The sequence below is a fragment of the Sinocyclocheilus anshuiensis genome, unplaced genomic scaffold (genome assembly GCF_001515605.1).
Source record: "Sinocyclocheilus anshuiensis isolate Anshui unplaced genomic scaffold, SAMN03320099.WGS_v1.1 scaffold367, whole genome shotgun sequence".
Taxonomy (NCBI): Eukaryota; Metazoa; Chordata; class Actinopteri; order Cypriniformes; family Cyprinidae; genus Sinocyclocheilus; species Sinocyclocheilus anshuiensis.
In genome coordinates, this window is record NW_015549574.1 from 5,532 (window position 1) to 27,429 (window position 21,898).

Genomic DNA, 21,898 nt, shown 5'->3' on the forward strand with positions numbered 1-21,898 from the left:
CTGACCGGTCTTACTCATCTTCATCTCGGTCAGCTGGATGTATCGCAGCACGTTTGTGTCTGGATAGAGAGAGGATGAAGTATAGAACATAAGAAGAGCAAGGGAGAAAGAAATAAAGACACCAGCATACGACTAAAACTTGCTTCATTAGATCACATTAACATAAATACAGCTAAAAGGTTTACAGTGATTCTCAACTGTTGAATTGCGGCAGTGTTGTTATTACCTTGTTATTTGAAATAAAGCTAATAGATAGATAGATAGATAGATAGAGTGGAAAAACCGTAGATAGAAAAACTGAAACAATAATCAGAAATGTTTATTTATTAAGTGAAATAAATAATATTATTATGTTCTAAATTACTAAAACTAAAACTGAAATAAAAATAAAACCAAACTATATAGAAATAAAAGACTAATAAAAATGACAGATAACAAAATGCTAAAACAGATAACAAAATGCTAAAACCTAAATGAAAATTGAAAATAACAATAAAAGCTAATTCAAAATATTAATAAATGCTATAATATTACATAAGAAATGCTAAAATAATACTGGCTTTATATTAATAAATATATTAATCATTTATTATTCTAATAAATAATAATAATATAATAAGTTATAAAATAATTTATATAATAAAAAATATATTGATAATGAATTAATATATTAATAAATATTATGCCTTATAACAGTTAAATGTAATCTTTTAAGAAGTTTCAAAATAAATATCCATTCTTTATGTTGTCACACAATATATTTTTCATACGTTTTTTGTCTAAATTCACTAAGACAAAACAGTTGATTTAAAACAATCAATTTTAATATTTATTTAGACAAAATAGACAGAATATCAAACATAACATGAAGATAATTATCTGATTAGCAGTATCGGACAGAATTTTAATATTGGTGAATCCCTAACAAACAATTTAGTTACTGCTTAGGTCAATTGTAAAATCTGGAACATGAAAGTGAAACCATTTGAGAAGCACTTCTGTGTATGATAACAAAGCGATCATAATGCCCACCTGTGGGTTCACGGCACTTGGCATCGCGTAGGTAACGCAGGGCACACTCGTAGTCTCCCAGGTGGTAGAAGGCAATCCCAGCACGGTACATGGCCTTAAAGTGATCCTGCTGGTGTCCGAGTACCTTCAAACAGTACTCCTTAACCCGCTCATAATTCACCAGCTCCGACTGCAGCAAGCACGCTAGAAAGAACCAGAGAGTGTGAAAGAGAAAGAGAAGGAGAGGAATTAGTACAGTCAAAAGGACAGGACAAAACAATAAAACAGCTAAAATGAATAAATCAATGAGCAGCTAGGGCGAAGGGAGTAAAAATAGCCATGAAATATACTGGTCTACAAAACCCTGGACTGATAGATAAAGTTGAAAAAGGGACAGTATGTTTTCTCGCAGTCATCAGTTGCACTGAAGGTCTGAGAACAGCAGTTTTTAATGCTATTGGTCTCGGATAACCACATTAGCACAAAGTGAAGGCCTAATTGCATCTTTTAGCCACTCTAGGCTCAGTGACACAGATGAAGTAATTGTTTTATCTGCTGTCTAAAGAGAAAATAAACCAAACGTGACACATCCTAATCTAAAACTGATGCTTAGAAGTATTGGATGTGTCTGAAAATGTGCATGCTTTATCGAAAAACAAGAGATGAATGTTTAAAGGGGGGTGTGTGTGTATCATTTATTTCTTTTAAAGTTTATATATATATATATATATATATATATATATATATTACTTAATATAGATTTCAATTAGATTATGAAAAGTGCATGACTACGTATTTGATGCTATAATACTTCCACTTTTACTAAAAAGAATACAGGATTTTGAAATTATAATGGCTAATGACAGATAATAATATGAAAATTTTCCACATCCATATTTCATTGAATGAATTAAATATGGAGGTCTTTGGTTCAAAAAAAGCTGCAGCTAATTAGATGCATTGGCCCTGAAAGAACATCTGCACGGCAAATGAATTACTGCGGTGCCTGCTAGGCAGCTGGTGCATGTTGTCAACCCCTCGTCCAATCAGGGTTATTTATTCCAACAGCAGAAGACATAGCTGGACACTGATGGCAGGGGCTGGGAAACTCAGTTTCATATTTCAATTTGAGCTTACTGGTTGTGGTGTGTGTATGTGGCCTGTGTCTGGAATCTTCAGGCGTTTAGGACTGTCTGCAATTCAAGTCATCATTTAAGCTCTTGCACAAGCTCACTTCTGCGCGGTTTTCTAATTATGAACTGAATTCACCTTTTACATTATTATGCACCGGCTGAATGAAGAAATGATGTAAGATTGAAAGGTTGGCAAGAGTTGTTTAAGAGTTGTTTTTTTAAAGAAATCTCTTATGCTCACCAATGCTGTATTTATTTCTTTAATGAAAAATCCAAGCTGTAATATTGTGAAATATTATTACAATTTAAAATAACTGGTTTCTATTGATATATTTTGAAATTTATTACAGTGGTGGCAAAGCTGGCCATTACTCCAGTTTTCAAAAATCATTCTAATATGCTGATTTGATGCTCATTTCTTATTATTAGAGCTGAATTTTTGCAGGATAATTTTATAAATAGAAAGTAAAACAAAAACAGCTTTTTTTTAAAACATTGTAAATGTCTTTACTGTCACTTTTGATCAATTTAATGCATCCTGAATAAAATTACCAATTCATTAATTAAAAAAAAAACATACCGACCCAAGCTTTTTGAATGGTAATGTAAATAAATATATATATTAATATTCATTATATAAAATGTGTATTTCTATTTTATTTAATTCTGTTATTTAATGGATTTGTATTTATATGGTATGTATTAATATATGCTATTTAGGTTGTTTAGAATGTTTCATTCCAACTCTTAATCCTCACCATCATCAAACATCAAAGTAAAGTGAAATCACAGTGAAAATCTGTGACCCCACGGTCTCTTCTAAATATTATCTAGCTCAATACCTGTTTACTGCATCACTGCGGCACCAATCTTGGACCGGTCTGACCCCTGCCAAGGTTAATGTCTGTCTGTGCAGTTGAGAGCCTGCTGACCACCAAATACACTGACAAAAGCTGCTGCTTTATATCCACAACCTCCCTCTGTCCTTTCCTGTTAAGCTCCTCCAACCATCAGCCTGTTGCTGACACTTCTGTGGAAGTCATGAGTCAGGGGTATCGGCACAAGGCAAGACGTCAGTGGTGACAGAGGCAAAAAAAAAAGATCAGTCCACCACAAATTCAAACTCTACAAGATGATTTTTCACCACACAATCGCTACGCCGCATTCAAAGTGTCACACTGGCAGTAAACAAACACAACCATCTGTAAAAATCACAAATAAATGAAAAATGAGTGACAGACAAATATATGTGCCAGGATGATTAATTATTAAGTTATATAACCATGTTCAACTGGCCGATTAACAGAAAAGGTAGTTCCCTTTGTGTCAGTTCCAAAATCTACCAACAGCCAAGTAAGCCATGTTAATATTTAAAATAAAATGTATAATAATTTAAAAAGTAAAGGAATTCTGGAGAAACATGATGAGAACATAATGTACTACATGAAAAACTATCAACCAACAAAGACATCCAGAAACCTTTGTATTCCTCAGCAACATTATCAAAGCCCTTGGGTTTGTGGGCATGCTGGGAGAATGATGACATAAGCACCAGAAAACTGAGATGGTTGATAAAAGGAAGGCCGTGTGCTGCTGTACAGACATAACTAAAGCAAACATCTGCTGACTTCTCAAACAGCTGTTAAGTCAGACACATATGTGACCCTGGACCACAAAAGCAGTCTTAAGTGTCAATTTTTCAAAATTGAGATTTATAGATCATCTGAAAGCGGAATAAATAAGCTTTACATTGATGTATGGTTTGTTAGGATAGGACAATATTTGGCCGAGATACAACTATTTGAAAATCTGGAATCTGAGGGTGCAAAAAAATCTAAATATTGAGAAAATCGCCTTTAAAGTTGTCCAAATGAAATCCTTAGCAATGAATATTACTAATCAAAAATGAAGTTTTGATATATTTACGGTAGGAAATTTACAAAATATCTTCATGGTACATGATCTTTACTTAATATCCTAATGATTTTTGGCATAAAAGAAAAATCTATAATTTTGACCCATACAATGTATTGTTGGCTATTGCTACAAATATACCCCAGCGACTTAAGACTGGTTTTGTGCTCCAGGGTCACATATAGTCAGTGGAGGAAAGGGGGAGAAGAACATGATCTGCCCATAATGAAGGTTATAAAGACAGAAGGACCGACTAACAAGAGCAGGAGTGAGATAAACGATGATTAGGTGACAAATGAAAAACTGTGAGAGGAATCATCTAATCTAAATTACTTCATTATAACTGAAATTCCATTCCGACTAGAGAGTTTGTCAAGGCTTCCATTCTCTCCAACCGTCTCATTCAGCCTTTTTCATTTGTTATCATTTCCCTCTGGTTTCTCTTTTCTCCCTTTTCCTAATAAAAGATAACACTGTATACAATTTCAGGAAAGAAAAAATCCCTTATAAATAGAAGAATTGGCCTGCAGTACAATAACATTTGGCGTTTGGTTTGTATTGACTTTCCTTCTAAGACAATACAGCAATTTATTGCTAGATTAAAAGCCTTCTCCTGTTGTCATTTCACGCATCCTAACTTTTGGATCTCTGTTTTTTTTGTGATTAACTAGGCTAGCCTGTCTCATTTGGTCTGGGACGGGAGAGAGAGAAACTGCCTTTCAGCAAAGCACCACAATTGTGCTCATCGAGCGTCCTGTCCATTTTCATTCTGGGCAACTGGAACCCTGGCAAGCTCTCAGTGTATCCAGTTTCAGGCAATAATGGCCTAATGGCTCCTAACTCTTGCGATATCCTGATCTTTCTCTCTCTCTCTACAGGCTCACGCACACAAACACACACAGACTGATTCATCACACAAATGGATAAGGCGTGGCATTGTGGATACTGCACTTAAGTGTCTGTTGAGTGGCTCTATGTGTGTAATAATGATGGCATCACATATTAATGGACCCAATGCACTTTATGCTGCATCATAGTTATATGAGAACATAACTGCTAGCACAGCTAGAAAGCCAGAGCAGGTCATCTGAGCAGGGCAGAGACCAACAGGGTCCATCTTGAGATGCTCCAACTTTACTGGGGGGGGGGTTGATAGATTTGTCACCCTCGATGAAGCTAAAAGCAAAACAAATCTGCTCTGCTATATATTGACATAGAGACGTGTCAGTTCTCTTCTGTGGTTCATTAGCTTTCAAAAGATTGACATTTGTGCTAAGAACCCAGATGAACCCCAAAATGAACATCTTGTCATTTCACATTTTTGGGTAAACTATACTTGCATTCACCACTTGTTTCCTTGGTTTGCACAAAAATTATGTCTCATTTGCATATACAGAATTCAGTCAGTAATGAACTGCATTGGCATAATTGACAAAACTAAAATAAGTCCTTATGCCTCAGCTTAAAATATCTTATTTTATTTAGCGAGGATGCATTGAACTGACCAAAAGTGACAGAATGTTATATAGGATTTCTATTTCAAATAAATGCTGTTCTTTTGAACTTTCTGTTAATCAAAGAATCCTAAAAATGCATCACAAATTATGTTACATTTTAACATTTATTAACATTAAAAAGTTATTTAAAATTGTAATTGTAATAATTTTTTTACTGTATTTGTGATCAAATAAATGCAACCTTGTTGATAAGACATTTTCCAAAAAATATTGCCAACCACACACTTTTGAACAATATTGTCAGTAACATAATAAACATACAAAAAAAAAAATAAATAAATAAATTGTAATGCATTAACAAACAAACACAATGTAGATTTAAGAGCTGCAGTAAGATTTTTTTTTGTGTGTGTGACCAAACATCTAACAACATGAATTTTGGTCTGTACCCATCACAAAGCTATATATAAATATATAAAGTAATATATAGCACACAAGTCACATAGATAACTTTTATGGTGTCTTTTGGAGCTTGGCAATAAACAATCCTGTTCACTTTTATTACATGAAGAAGAGCAGCATGAACATTCTGCTAAACATCTTTTAAGTTTCACAGAAGTAATAAAGTTATAAAGGTTTGGAACAAAAGGAAGTTTACTAAAATTATAGCACAATGCTTATTTTTGGGTGAACTTTAAGATGTTTTTGGAGATCAATGGTATGAGATTTCCTAAAACTGAACAGGTGCAAGGACAGCTGTGTGTGTGTGTGTGTGTGTGTGTGTGTGTGTGTGTGTGTGTGTGTGTGTGTGTGTGTGTGTGGGAGAGAAAGACAAGCCATTGTTAGGAGTGGTTAACAAATGTTCAGGATTCCCCTCATATTTACACCTTCACATAAGAAGAAAAACCAAAATAAGCAGTGTTTTTTCCCCCAGAAAAGCTACGAGTTAGTAGATACGAATGTTAGAAATGAATATAAATTAGCAAAGCAGGAAGAGACTGGATTGTGGTTTGTGAAGCACAGAGAATAACAAAAAGGTGAGGCAGAGTAGAGGGAGTGAGAACTTGAGGGCAATTGATTTCAAACGGCCTCCTCCCGGAACATCCATCTCCAGCGGACTGGATCACTCCCTCTCTCTTTCGACACTCATTATTATCTTCTCTCCCTCTCTGTGCTTTTTTTGTCCCTTTAGCTCTCTCAGGGGCGCTGCTCTTTTGACAGGTGCAGGGCTGACAGCATCAGGTAGGGGAGTGGAGCTAATTTAAAGCGGTGTTGGTTTGTGGTGATTACCCTGCTGTCACTCTGATGGTAATTAGTTCCCTTGATGCTTAATGGTTGATGCTGGGACCCATCAGTCTGAATGACACCTCTCCTCCCACTGTGTCCTTACTCACCCGAACACCGACCTCGTCTTGATTCTCCCCTCTACCTACACCACTGCTTAACACCTACTCTCACATAGCCAGACCTCTGACTCAACAGCAAAGGTCTGTTCCACACCACAACTTGTTCTGAACAAGAACTAACATTTGAACAAATTTCGAACTGTGACTTATACTGGATGGATGGATAGAACAAAAGAACGATAGATAGATAGATAGATAGATTAGATATAGATAGATAGATATCTCACACGGGAGTGGCGCGTTAAAAGAATTTAAACTTTTACATGCAGTGCCGCTCATCAATGTCAGTTCCAAAACAGTGGACCAATCAGAAGACCCCAGAGGCAGGGCAAGTATTGCGAGCTTTTGTTTACAGTAGCAGGTTGACATAACACAACGGAGCGGCATTCTGCGCTGCGCTTTTTTTAAACAGAACATTCAGAGGTTTTAGACAAAAATACGTGTTCTGTGTGAACGGCCAGATAGAATATAGAGTAAATACACATATAGGGTGACAGGACAAGATCAATGAGATTGTGCCATGCTCTTTCTCTTAATCAGCAGTGTTCTATTTGCATACATTCATTATTTAAAACATTTGTTTACAGGAGATGCGAGTTATTATTTTCTACTTTTTACATTGCATTATTTAAAATAATAGCCTATTCATTTACAAGAGATACTGTCTACTTTTCGCATGACAATATTTAAAATGTATTTTGTTTGCAAGAGATGCTGGTTATTTTCTACTTTTGACATGGCAATATTCATTTATTTTGTTTGCAAAAAATAAGTTATTTTCAATTTTTTTTAGGAAACTTGCTTTTTACAATAAAACTGAAATGTGACCTTTTTTTTTCTCCATAAGACGTCTTCATTACAAGCAAGCTTTGATTTCAATTGTTCAAAATACTCAACAAATAACCATAAATAGTTTGTTTCCTTCAATTATTTTAAAATCACAAAGATAAGCAATGCACTCTTTAATTAGAAAAAATCCCACATTTAATAGGGGAGTCTTTTTACACTACAACCCTTTAATGAACTATGAGGGCAAAAAAAATTCAATAAATAAATAAAATAAATTTGAAAAAATCCTATCCTTTCAATTCAAATTCCAACTCATGAATTTCCAGAAGTACATAATATACCGGAAGTTACATAAAGACAGCCAATCAGAATAAAGCTTGTGAGATCAAGAATATACTGAGGCTGAAACTACATATAACACCCAACCCCATCCTCCTCTCCATCTAGTGATCTAGTCACATCTAGTCAGCATAAGCAACCACATATGACATTACGTGGTAATATGTTCACAGTTTACAGTGCAATGATAAACACATGACTCATTTTATCCAATTTAGCATGATGCATTTGTTTGTTTACTCATTTTATCACATGATATCAATATCATATAAAACACAGCAGTATAAGCTTCCCGCTTCATGCAGTTTTTAATAAGCCAGTCGCTCAACCCTCGGCAAACAAAACATATCACCCTCAACAGGAAGCAGTAACAGCCTGCATTAAAAGCAACAATAGCGGGTCTCAGAATAGTTTAGCAGCGGATGCGCTTGAGCTGGTTTTCAGTCTTATTTAACAAGGCTGAGGGACCCTGAGCTCACATGTATAATTCAAACATTAGTTACTGCTAAGTGCTAGTTCCTCTCCCCTGCACTGAAGCCTGTTGATAATGGCCTTGTCAGTCAGTGCACTGTGGCTTGAAGGACGCTAAGAGGAAGGCTGCCCTAAATCATGAGGCCCTGAGACTTAGCAGCCGCCGATGGCTCTTTTTCAACCCATCTCTCCCCACTCGGCTTCTCATCTTTAGCTCACTATTTCTAATTAGGAGTAAATGACCTATTCATATTGTATGAATCTCATTTCCTTTCTGAGTTTGGTAACTGCGTAGTCACTTTACCCTTCTTCATTCATCTTATCACCTACAAAATCATCTTTCCTTCACAGTTTTTGTCTTTGTTCTTATTATATTCACATTAACCATGAATGTAATAAGTTTCTAACAGGTTATAGGGGCTGTAAGCAAAATTCCACACATAACAGGCATACTACCTGACAGATATCACTGAAACAGGTTTCCTGAGAAATCACATCTATTTCTGGAACAGCAGCAAGGCTCTATAAATGACAAATAAAGAGTGAGGGGATAATCAGAGAACTAGCCAATTACAATCAATTTGCAAGTTTGCAATAGAGCGCAACAGTGCTCGCCCACTTTTTCAGTGGCCTTGGTTCTGTAAGTATTTTCCCCATTCTTTTTTCCAATAGAGATTAAAAAAAGGCATTGTTAAAGAACTACAATCCCATAAAGCATTGAGAATGACATAATCAAATTGAAAATGATGGATTAACATAAAACTATTGATTTATAGTTTTTGATTGTGTATATAGAAATAACATTTAATGTTTACTGCAAAATATTCATATACATACAAATATTTACGTATCTTATGGCATGATTTGCTTGTCGCAGTTCTCTGATTGGTTGAGATTTCTTGCAGAATCATGGGAAATGTAGTCTTTCACAAGGAATTACACTGTTAAGCATGATTATTGAAAAACTAATTTAAAATATGGCAGATGACTTCAACAAAAGCATACCATCGAGTAACAACCTTGGAGCTCATAGTAGGTCTGTCTTTTTTTACGTTATCATTAAAAATCAATTCCGCTATGGAGAAAATGAATGGGATTTTTACCTCTGGAACTCAACTGTTGTATTCTATACATTGTAACCAGAATATATAATATATTTTATCATTTGCACATTCAGAATGAAGCCCAACTAGAACAGACTGCAGCAATCTTAGTTCTGGAAATGGTTTTCTCATTCATAACGCTTTCAAAAGATTCCTCAATAGAGTTTAACATCATGATCCAAACCAACCAGCTTAAATAACAATAAATCACAACATTACAACCGATGATTTGAAGCAAAAAAAGTATATGAAAATTGGATACAAACACAGAAGTACAAGGCGCATAAAGAATTATGTTACAACATAAAACTAATGACTCACAGTCTTTGATTGTAAGTATAAAATACAATATATTTATAATTTATATTCAAATACAAACAAAGAAACAAACAAACAAATAAATAAATAAATAAATGGAAAATTTGGGCAGAGAGACTCAATTATATCACACGAGTGTGGGAGGTCTCTGCTGAGCTCTTTTGTTGCTGTTCACATCTCCATGGAAACAATAACTTTTCTGATTGGTGGATCTCTATTCATGGATTATGGGTAATGTAGTTCTCTACCTAAACTTAAGCTATTAAACATGATTTTCATGGTACTCTTGTGAATGCAAGTTGAAGATTGACACGGAAGAGAAGTAATTGTTGAATAGATTAATTATTTATGTTTTCTTTGCGCACAAAAAGGATTCTTAAAATTAAGGTTGAACCACTGATGTCACATGGACTATTTTAACGATGTCCTTACTAGCTTTCTGGGCCTTTAATGTGGTAGTTGCATTGCTGTCTAGCCAGGGTCAGAAAGCTCTCGGATTTCATCAAAAATATCATCATTTGGGTTCCGAAGCTGAGCGAAGGTCTTATCTCAGAGCTGCCAGGTCTGTGTTGAAACAGTGATATCATTAAAAATCTATATGGAGAAAATGAATATGATTTTACTCCTGGAAGGGGTGAGGTTTGGAGGGAGCCCCTTTATTAAGAGGCTAAAGTGATACTGTTTGCTGGAGTGGGTGATGGTGAAGCCTGCAGTCACGCAGTGTTCTCTAAAGGGGCTCGATGAGGCCCACTCACCATATTTTGCTTACCACCCCTTCCCCCTCTTGTCTTTTCCCTGAGCCTTTCTCTCCCTCTGACCATCTGTAATCACAGAACGACAGCCTTGTTCACCACACCATGCACATGTACGCCGGGGAGCTGACAGCATATATGACTTTGCAGTTTTAAACCTAATAAGAAAAAAACAACAACCATCTCAGATCCTTATTTCACATTAATGAAGAAAATTACCGCCACTTTTGACATCTCAAGTTGACAAAATACACATTTTGCAGGTATTTGCATTAAATAGTCTTTCTCTCCTTGGAAAATTAACCAAAAATATTGATGACTCATCTTCTCCACAGGGGTGTATACATTTTTTGTCTATTGGGGCATGTAAAAACGCTCTCTGGAAAGAGAATGTGCTTTCCACCTGAATTATAAATAAAAAGCACTTGCCACAGATCTAATGCTGCAACAGACAGTGTACAGACTACAATGTTTCCCTCTTCTTCCCTCAAAGCCCTCACGGTCATCAATGTCCACCATACTGTCTGCATGGATTACCCACAGTGCAACATGGACTGCAGAGAGAAAAGGCTAGATTACTCAGTCAGATCTGCTCGCAAGCTGCAGAACCTCAGCAAAGAGAGAATCATTGAGCATGTTTAAGAGGAGAGGATGAAATATTAATGGGGTATTCCCTGCAGCTCCCTCCCATAAAGCCCTCAAACACCATATGCACATGCTGACAGTAATCAAAACATCCCTGTATGGACATTTGATCGTATGCCTGTGATTTAAAATGTGCATGGATTGTTTTTTTATATTCCATGATTGAATTTTGATGCTGAGGCTAGAGGATGATGAGCAGACTGTGGCCGGCTGGATTCCCAGTTGGAGCACTTAAGCGATGCACTCAGCACCAGAGGTTTCAGTAAACCATTATGACTGTATGGAAACATCACCGATGTAACTCCACTTAGACACGGGCATTAACAGAGATTTGATGAATATGCATAACAGCGGAAAGAACTAGATGATATAGATCCTTAGAGAGGTCACTTAATACTTTTTTTTCTCAATAATGATTTTTTTGGACAAACTTTTCACAAAGTGCTAAAATCTGGGCATTGTACATCATTTTGTACACTGCAAAATAATATCAAATAATGGAAAAAATAATATCAAATAACGTGAAAAAAAATCTTCATCAGGATTTTTGCAGAAAAAATATAAATATATATTATAAAATTAAATATTTCACACATGCAAAAATGGGAAAGAGTAGGATCCATGTGCAAAGTGTTTATTAAAATAATGGCAAAAATACAAAATGATACAAAAACCAGGAAATGAGGAACAGAAAGCAGAAAGGAGGAACAGACCTGTGGCCATCAATGAGACATCCATGAAGGAACAACACCAGAAAAAGGATCAAACACAAGGGCTATATACACAAGGGTAAACTGGAAAATAAGACACATCTGGGAATCACCAGGAACCGATCAAAAATAACAACTGCAAAGAAACAAAGAACTTCAACATGTAAGTCCAAACAAAACAGGGAACATTCTCTGTCTTAATATTTGAATATCTTAATTATTAAAACATAATTCAAGGTATATTTCTCTTTAACAATGTAAATGTATCTATATCTATTTATATATTATTAAACATATCTTGAAATATGTTTTAGTATTATTTTCCCCCCACCACTGGCAAATTATTTTGTATTTTTCTTGTTTTAGCATAATTATATTTACACTTTAAAACAAGAAAAAATTCATTTACCAGAGGATGCCAGTATTTTAAATTTGTATTAATTTATTTTATTTTACCAGAAAGCAAGAAAAGTAAAATAGTAATTAAGAGATAATTTTTTTGCTTGGTACAAGGCGGTACCCTTTCAAAAAGTGCTATTACTGTAAGCACCGTTTAGGTACTAATGCAATCTTTAGAAGAAAATAAGGTCATGTACCACATCAACGACACTGCAATATTACGAATCCTGGATTTGAGAATTCGTGACCACAGCACAGGGAGGTTTTCACTTGGACATCTCCAGGCGGGTGTCACTGACCTGTAGTGTTGAAGTTAATGTGGAGGGCTGCTGACTGTCCCTGAATGACTCTGTGTCCTAGAAACGGCCAACGGTGTATCCCCCCTACAGCGGTCGCACACAGCTCACGCTCAGAGAACAAACACCACCAGACGACAACAGCTTTTTGCTTTTCGACTAAGCAGGGGAACATTGGCTCCTCCACTGAAAACGGCATAATTACACTTTTGTTAACAACTCTGTTGACAGTTCAAGCAGCAGGAATTATAACCATCCTGTATGTTCACTGTTATGTAGACTCAAGTAAAATTCTAGAAATAAATGCCTGTTTTTTTACTGAAGGTTTTCTTTCAGTCATATTTCTAAATAGAGACGTTCTCAAGAACATCATGCTGGCCAGCTTCCAATTATCTTAAAATATTCTTGGTGCAACAATATGCTTGGCAGTTTGGATTACAGTGAGTGACATTTTGTTAAGTCCACTGAAAATAGCTATAGGCCACAGCAGCTTTACATTGAAGGAATAGTTCGCCCAAAGTTTTGTCATTATTTGCATTACTGGTCCTCACCCATATGACTTCATCTCTTTCATGGAATGCAAAAGGAGAAATCCTGAAGTTTGTACTAGATGCTGTTTCCCCACACTCTAATGGTAAACTGTAACTATACAGCATTTTACATTTTGGTGACGAATTCATATGAATTTGTACAAACTGTTTTCATACAATCTGCTTGCACCTCACTGAGGGTTAGGTTTAGGAGTGGATAGTCATGCTTAAGTTTTCACAACTCAGACCATCCAAATTTGCCAAAACTTAATAATATTGGTGTTTTCTAATTGAGATTGGGTTGTGTTTTACATGCAATTATAATAAATGGGGACTGAAGTGTTCAAGCTGCAAAAAGGACACAAATCACCATATTCCAAGTCTTCTGAAGCCATGAGAGAACATTCTATGAGAAACAGGCTGAAATTGAAAGGGACAGTTCACCCAAAAATTAAAATTATGTCATTAATTACTCACCCTCATGTCATTCCAAACCTGTAAGACCTTTGTTCATCTTCAAAACACAAATGATAATATTTTTGATGCAAAATCCGAAATCCGAAAAGCTTTCCGACCCTGCATAGACAGCAACAGAACTACCACGTTCAAGGCCCAGAAAGGTAGTAAGCACATCACTAAAATAGTCCATGTGACATCAGTGGTTCAACTGTAATGTTATGAAGCTATGTGAATACATTATTTACTAACAATATTACCCAAAGCATTTGTATGACGGCACTTTGAACCACTTTCATGACCTTCAACAGTTTTTGCTTGTTTATTTTTTCCCCTTTTTGAAGCTTGAAAGCTTCAGTCCCCATTCAGTGTAACTGCACGGAAAGAGCAGCCAGTAAAATTGTATTGTAAAGCTAGTAAAATCAGAGGAAAGACATCCATACAGGTCTGGAACTAAATGAGGGTGAATATATGATGACAGAACATTCATTTTCTCTGATATCAAAGATTTTTTACATCAACCATTAATTCACTACACCACTCACAGTACACATCAACATACTTTTTTTTTTTTAAGGAAAATCCTGTTTCTTGCTGAAATAAGAATGCAACACCAGACTTTTCATTTTAAACCCTGCACACAAAGGCTGCATCTGGAGCTGTGTGCTGCTGTCGGCATCACTACAACCATCTGGAGCTCAAACCTACTTTATTTTAAAAAACACATTCACACATAAACATGTGCAAGCTCACATGTAGGCTTTCTAGGTGCAGAGCTTCCCCAAAACAACAGCAATGCATGAGAAAAAGCATTCCACATTAAAATACAACATCACCAAGAAAATCTATCACTGAGGGTGAGCAAATAATGACAGAATTTTCATTTTTTAGTTGAACTATCCCTTTAATTTTGAGACACTATGGCGGCTTCTACGTCACTCCGCTAAACTGTTTACAATGAGGCCTTTACACAGAAGTGTTTCAAGTCAGGAGAAATCTTAAGTGGCCCTTAGAGAGATTTTCTTGAGGGAGGACTAGCGTTGTGTTGACACACAGGGGTGTGCTTCCTCTCTCCCTCTCTCTCTCTCTCTCTCACAAACACCCGTCAGTACATGACTCAGCATCATAAGACATTGCCGGGAGTTGCTGGGGTCCTTACGGGAGAGTTTTCTGTTTTTATGATGTGCTTACAATAGGTTTCAACACTAACTCTCCTGCACTGCAGGATATAAAACTGCAGCAGTATGAAAGTGCTTTGTAACATGTCCTGTTATAGATATGCTAGGATGCTCTTGAACACAAAGGTACCATGAGAGTAGCATGAACAGATGCTACATATCTACAATAATATTTTAGTTGTTTTATTTTTTTTTTTTAAATAAATGAATACTTTAATTCAGCAAGGATGCATTAATCAAAATTGAGACATTTATAATGTGACAAAAGATTTCAATTTCAAATAAGTCCTATTGAATTTTCTATTTATTGAAGGATCCGAAAACATTTCTTTACAGTTTACACAAAAATATTAAGCAGCACAACTGATTTCAACATTGATAATAATGAGAACGGTTTGTTGAGCACCAAATCAGCATGATCTGAAGAATGAGGACTGGAGCAATGGCTGCTGGAATTTCAGGGATAAAATTACAATTTAAAATACATTAAAATAGAAATCAGTTATTTGAAATTGTAATAATATTTCACAATATTACAGCTTTTACTCTACTATATCAAATAAATGCAGCCTTGGTCAGCATAAGAGTCTTTTTTTTTTCAAAAACATCTTTAATATATCTTATGAGCACAGACTTTTTAGCTGTAGTTTATCTTATATATTGCCTATATTATTCATATAATTAGTTTATTAGCTTGTGCTGATGTGAACTTACTAGACCATAGAGTCAAATTGTATTATTTATAATATTCTTGAACCAAATCTTCACCTTGATTGTAGTTGTGTGGCCTGTAGATGTTCCACATTGATTTGGCATTTAAACTTAATATCAGGCCAGTTTTATTTTCACGCAGATCTTTTTGATATTATCATTTAATACTAATTAACAATTTTTCCATAGACTGAGTAACAGGGCTCATCTGAGCTTTCAATCAAGATGATATCAAGATCAGATCATTCAAATAAAGTTGCCAGTAGCCCAGATTGCTTACTTATCTATATAAATGCAAGTTTGCTCTTCTGAAGTCAGTATCTTGCTTTGGACACACAAATATCTATTAGAAATATGCTTTCAAAGCATGCCATCAAAATCACATATTTTAATATTAGCCGAGTAACTTCAGAAGAAGTGCTCCTATTACTTCCCTAACTGCAGTGACAGCAGTTCTTATAGATGCTTTCTTGGCTTTGGTGGCCATTCCTCATCTTTTCACAATGAAAAATGACCCAAAATGTCAGCATTATAGTGTAGAGGGACCTAAACAACATGCTCAGGTTCTACAGACCCAGAAGAGGTAAGCAGACATTCTGTCTCTATGAATATCCACGAACACGTACACCCTGCCAAACCTCGTCTGATCCAGTACTTTGTGATCTCTCTCATTTTCTCCTCCATCCCCCCAGGCCGCTATAACATAATACAGTGTACTGTACAGTAAGTAAAGCCTGTGCCCAGAGGAACCCTATGGCGATGCCATGCCATCTGCGGACCTGGCACCAGCTGCCTCTGCTGGCCAACCACCACGATAATTAACACAGACACCTCGCTTTATCACATTTCTTATACTCTTCACCTTGCATTCATACCTAATGCACATCAGAAAGAGAGATCTGGCAGATGAAAAGAGTGTCTTCTAAGCGTTTGGCTCTTGGGACAGCGATAAGGACGTTTCCTTGAGTTGATGAATGTAATGCAACCCCTATCTGGACTCTCCAGAGTCAGGCAAAGAGAGAGAGGAATACAGAGAGAAAGTCTTGATTTCATTTTAATACGGCTTCTTCTAACTGGACATCAGGGTTGAGAAGTTCATTGACTGTCGCTGTCTGTTGTAATGCGAGAACAAAAGGTCAGTAAGCGTTATAAAGACACATGATTCACATGATTTCCCCAAGCCTTCTGAAAAGAAAAGAATACTCTAGCATTTTTATTTATAAAGTAATAAAAAAAGCAAGTACACCATTAAGTGTAACACTCACAAAATGTTGTTTGATTTAAAACAACTTAAAACAATACAGTTTAATACATATCTTTACAATTAACTAAATCAAATAAATATATTTTTATGTATAAGTAATATTCTCAGACAAAAACCCTAAACTTGATCATTAAACTGATCAAAAGTAACAGTTAAGATTAAAAAAAAAGAAATAAAAAAGAAAAGTTTATCATCAAAAATCCTGAAAAAAAAAAATGTTTCACAGTTTCCACAAAAATATTAGGCAGCACCTAATGATTTCTGAAGGATCATGTGAAACTGAAGACTGAAGTAATGGCTGCTGAAAATTCAGCTTTACCATCAATGGAATAAATGATATTTTATTATAAATAAATTATTGTATTAAAAGTTATTTTAATATTTTAATTATAATTACATTTCATAATCTTACCATTTTTATTGTATTTTTGATCAAATAAATGCAGTCTTGGTGAGCATAAGAGACTTCTTTATAATATTACTGAACCCAAACTTATTCTCTGAACTTAAAAAAAGAAAATTAATTATGTTTTGCAATTTTGCTTTTCAAGAAAATGTATCTTGAAAACACAATAAAAATACAGATTGAAATGAAAACGTGTCGAAACATGAGCCTAATAAAAGCACAACAGCTCGGTTTGTGAGTAATAATAAAATAAAAGCTTATCCAAACAGCTTCATTCTGTTTGCATTAGCAATATTGTCTCTGATATTACAGCTTGAAATGTGCTAAAATGACATAGTGTTGATTTTATGCCGCAGTGACTTCACAAGCTCTCAGTTTCAGCGCTTATATCTGGCACTGCCTTGAACGAACGGTGGTATGACAGAATGCAATATAAATCACAACACATTAATCCAATGCACACTCTTCCCACCATACACTACTGAAGAGCATGTTAGTCTAACAGATACTCTTGGCTGTGGTGAGTAGATGATGTAAACTAATAGCTATATATGACACTGTATACATTATTTTTCCTATTTTCTAGCTTCAGTGCGATTAAAAAGCAACTGCGCTACCAAAATAAGTTTTGACCAAATGTAGGCATAACCCACTTAGAAATGCTGTCCTGTCCTCTTGAGAATGCACGGCTTATGGTGTTATGAATAAGGATGGCAAATAAAGCATTAATCTTCTTGCTGTTCAGACAGATTTAGGAAATTGTACTTGGCACATGTATTTCTTGATTTTTGTTTATCATCATGTAAACAATACAAAAGCTTTAAGCCTATACTTTTTTGCAAGCTAGCTCTCACATCTCTTTGCTCAGCCGTTTCGTGTTTTGATATCTTCCTCTTTCAGTTGAGCTTCAGACGTAGCATATTGTATGGTCTCTTGGTCCCGTCAAGACTGACTTATGACACTTTGCTGAGCCAAGACTTGGTGTGTTCGCTAGAGACGACTCAGCAGGCTTTGTAAAAGAGTGCAGAAGTTGCTGTGGCTGGCTGAAGTTGAACAATACAGAACAAACCCAGTTTAGAAGGCCCTTTACCTCACACACACACACACACACACACACACACACACACACACACACACACAACGGCATCATTCAGATTTGCAGATCACACAGTACGCTATTATATTTGCTCTATCCCCCCCAATCACCCCTTATACTTGGCAACCCAAACCACCCTAGTAGTCGGTGAGGCCAGTGACAGCACACAAGCAATGGGCTACTTGTCACGTGATTGTTGGAAACACAACTCCATGTAGGCACAATACAGCAAGCAGTTTTTGCATTTAAAATCATTGTATTATGGATCAAGTACTGTGGCAATACATCACCAGATGAGAACCTGAGAATGAGTCTTTATGATGCCTAAAGTCATCCAAACCAGACGAAAAGAAAGTACAGTGTTGACAAAACCCAGACGAAACACGAAACTCCATCTGCATCCTAGGTGCATCTCAACCCTCAGAGGCCCTAAACACTGTATGTAACTATAAAATGCATCTTTATATAAGCCTTTACACAAGTTCTCTATATATTTCCAGCTCACCCTCATCATCATGACTGCAGGAGGACAAACAAAACGAAATGTACCATTCTCTCTTTCACACCTTAATGCTTCCCCCAGAGGGCCTGAAGTGTTTGCCACATTTGTGACATTCAAGCCTAACCTCAAATCAACCACCATGCGAGACCACCAGAGACATCAAGGGCCATGAACACCAGGCATCACACCCATCCAGCTCAAGCAGATGTGCATGAGTATTAACCAATATTCTTTGCAATGAGCAAACACAGTTGGCATCTGTGATCCTTTTTATGTTATCCCCTGTTTATCGACAACTAAACTAACAGAGTTTACATCAAATGGCATTTGGGAAACAATATGCATTGGTTTTTAATCACATAGGGTTTGTAATTTAAAGACTGTAGACGCAATAAATGCTTGGAGAATGTACTGACTACACATGGCCATAATAAAATGATACTCGTTAGACTTTGATTTAGAAGCCATATCATGCTTTTGCTCGCTTTGTGTTTAAAATTCCCGTAAGCTTCAAATTTGAAGCTGTTCTGTTTCGAAAACAAGTTGATAACACGTTTTTAAATAAAGCCTACAAATACCACAATGACATGAGTTCATGTGCATGACGAATCTAACATTTGTTGTAGTCTTTTTTATGTATAGGCTATATATATATAAAATTTCCTATCCACACAAACAAAAGCATGTTGATAGCCTATAGTCTTTAGCTTTTATGTCAGAGGTGTGACGTTCAGTAATTTATATTGTAGAACAAAGCGTGAAAGTCTTTTCGAGTAATGAATGTTAACACGTTATGTTCACAACAACTGAAACCCGCTATTGCAAAAACAAGACAAGTAAATTCCCGATGGAATCCGTATCGAACGCGCTTCTCCTCTTCCGGGTTTACAAACAAAACTAGCTATATTGTTGCAACTGTTTTAAGTAGGCTAGTTATCCCTGTTGGTACTGTTACTCCAACCTTTACCTCACATCACCTAGAACTTGAAAGGCAAGTACAAAAATGAAATACACTGATTGGCGCGCTTACTAGGCTACGTATTAAAATATAGTTCGCGTGTTACGTTTATTATTAGTCTAATCTTCTCCCGCTCTCAGATAATCACAACGTGACATTAAATGAACTTGGTTTATTATGACACTGGCTGAATCCCACTGGCTCAGCAAGGTACAATGAAGGCCAAACTGGTCGTTAAGCACAAACAATGGCTTGATTGATTGTTTTCAGTGTTGTCTTTATGAAAACAATCGTTTTCTTGCTGTGGAATAAGTCTGTATTTATATTAAAGCTTTTTCTTAGGAACCTGGCCCTCTATGCAGCAAAGTGGCTCGTTCAGAACAATGGCAGCGGCTGTTTTCGCGGGATCGGAGTCTCACCTGTCAGACTGTCGTAGCATTCGATCTCGGTGCTCTCCACCGCTCGCCGCTGCTCTTCCGTCAGCTTGGCCGCGGCTTCGTTCAGGAGGTTCACCTCGGATCCGGTGGTCCCGTCGACGACATGGATCCCTTTCAGCTGCAGCAGCGCCCTGTGATACTTCCCAATAGCTTCCCGGAATTTCTTCTCCTTGTAGCATCGGTGACCCTCCAGTTTGAAGTCGATCGCTTTCTGTATTTTCGCCTCCATCTCCATCTCCGCGCCGCCGACGCGATACCCTCCACCTCCGCCGTCCCCACCCGCCGCCGCCGCCAGACTCCGGCCCCCAGCCTCTGGATAGCTTTTCAGGCTCTTGATCGAGTGCTGCTTCGCTTCCATCTCGCTCAGGAAGCCATGCTGTTCCGACACGGATGCCTGTGTTCGCTTTAAGGGCTGGAGCAGCGTGCGGTGCATAAAGGATGCGAGCCAAACTGGAGCCGAAAAACACAAGCGCGACCGGATAGTATCTTCCAGGGGGGAGCTAAATACAACCCTAAAGAGTCCCGACTATTAAAACGCGTTAAAAGAAACAAAGAACAGACTCAAATAGGTGATCGCGGCTGTCTCTTGTTGACCAGAGCGTAACGCCTTTGCATGGAGGTGATGCTGGAGCAGGAGAACTCTTGCCGCCGGCGAGAGCAGCTTCAGCACCACAGACAGCGCCAACGAGTACTAGCGCGAGGCATTATGGGAAGGAATTAATCGTGAGATGCTGCTGCTACTGGTGGATCACGATTGCATTAAAGAGCAGTGGTAAATCTCCAAACGTCGTGAAGCCAAATATGAATGAAATATGCACAGGCTGGTCATCTTTACGTCATTATTAAAAAGTACAAGCCAGGCAAGCAACACTGTGTGGAAAACCTATTGGGAAATCCAGCTTATCTGGTAGATGTGATTTGAAACATGGTGGCTGGTCTAAGATGATCATTAGCTGGTGGATCAGCTACCATGTTAAAAAATAAAAATAAAATAGCTTAACCACTGAGATGTTATGACCAGCTGGTAGGTGGTTTGCTGCTGGTTCACAATGGTCTGCTAGTTCACACCAGCAGAGACCAGGACAGGACAAAAAGACATGCATGAAGCATGTAAAATTTGTCCTTAAATTAGCTTCAAGATCAACGTGGAAATAGTCTCCCTGGGAGCTTGAATGATTAATTTTCCCAGAGCTGGAACTGAAAAAAATGAATTTGCTGAAAATCGACTCCCTTAGGCCATCCAAGATGTAGAAGAGTTCTTCATCAGAACAGATTTGGAAAAATTTCACATTACATTACTTGCTCACCAATAGATCCACTGGAACGAATGGGTGCCATCAGACTGAGTGTCAAAACAGCTGATAAAAACATCCCAAAAATCCACAAGTAACCCACTCAACTCCATCAAAATTTTTGGGGTGAAATATTCCCTTAAATCTGCTGAAGCTGAAGAGATTATATACCAATTTGCATAAAGCTGAAAGGTTTGTTAAGATAAAGATCATTAATAAAATGCAAGAGATAGCATTATCCAGTAGTGTTTAAAAAGCTACTATTACTTTGCTTTCATGTATTAAGTTAATAAGAACATAAAAACACAAATAAATCTTTTCAGTG

The 21,898-nt window shown here is 36.8% G+C and overlaps 1 protein-coding gene across 1 annotated transcript in view; it reads right to left on the reverse strand.

The window, feature by feature from the left end:
- LOC107657468 (tetratricopeptide repeat protein 9B-like) overlaps positions 1-20,954 on the reverse strand; it is a 21,355-nt gene extending 401 nt beyond the window's left edge. Inside the window, exons 1-3 of the mRNA XM_016445560.1 lie at positions 20,264-20,954; positions 1,033-1,215; positions 6-59 (exon numbers count right to left, since the gene is read on the reverse strand). Coding sequence (XP_016301046.1) covers positions 6-59; positions 1,033-1,215; positions 20,264-20,714 — 688 coding nt within the window. The 5' untranslated portion in view covers positions 20,715-20,954. The remainder of the gene's footprint in view (positions 1-5; positions 60-1,032; positions 1,216-20,263) is intronic.
- Between the last annotated feature and the right edge of the window lie 944 nt (positions 20,955-21,898).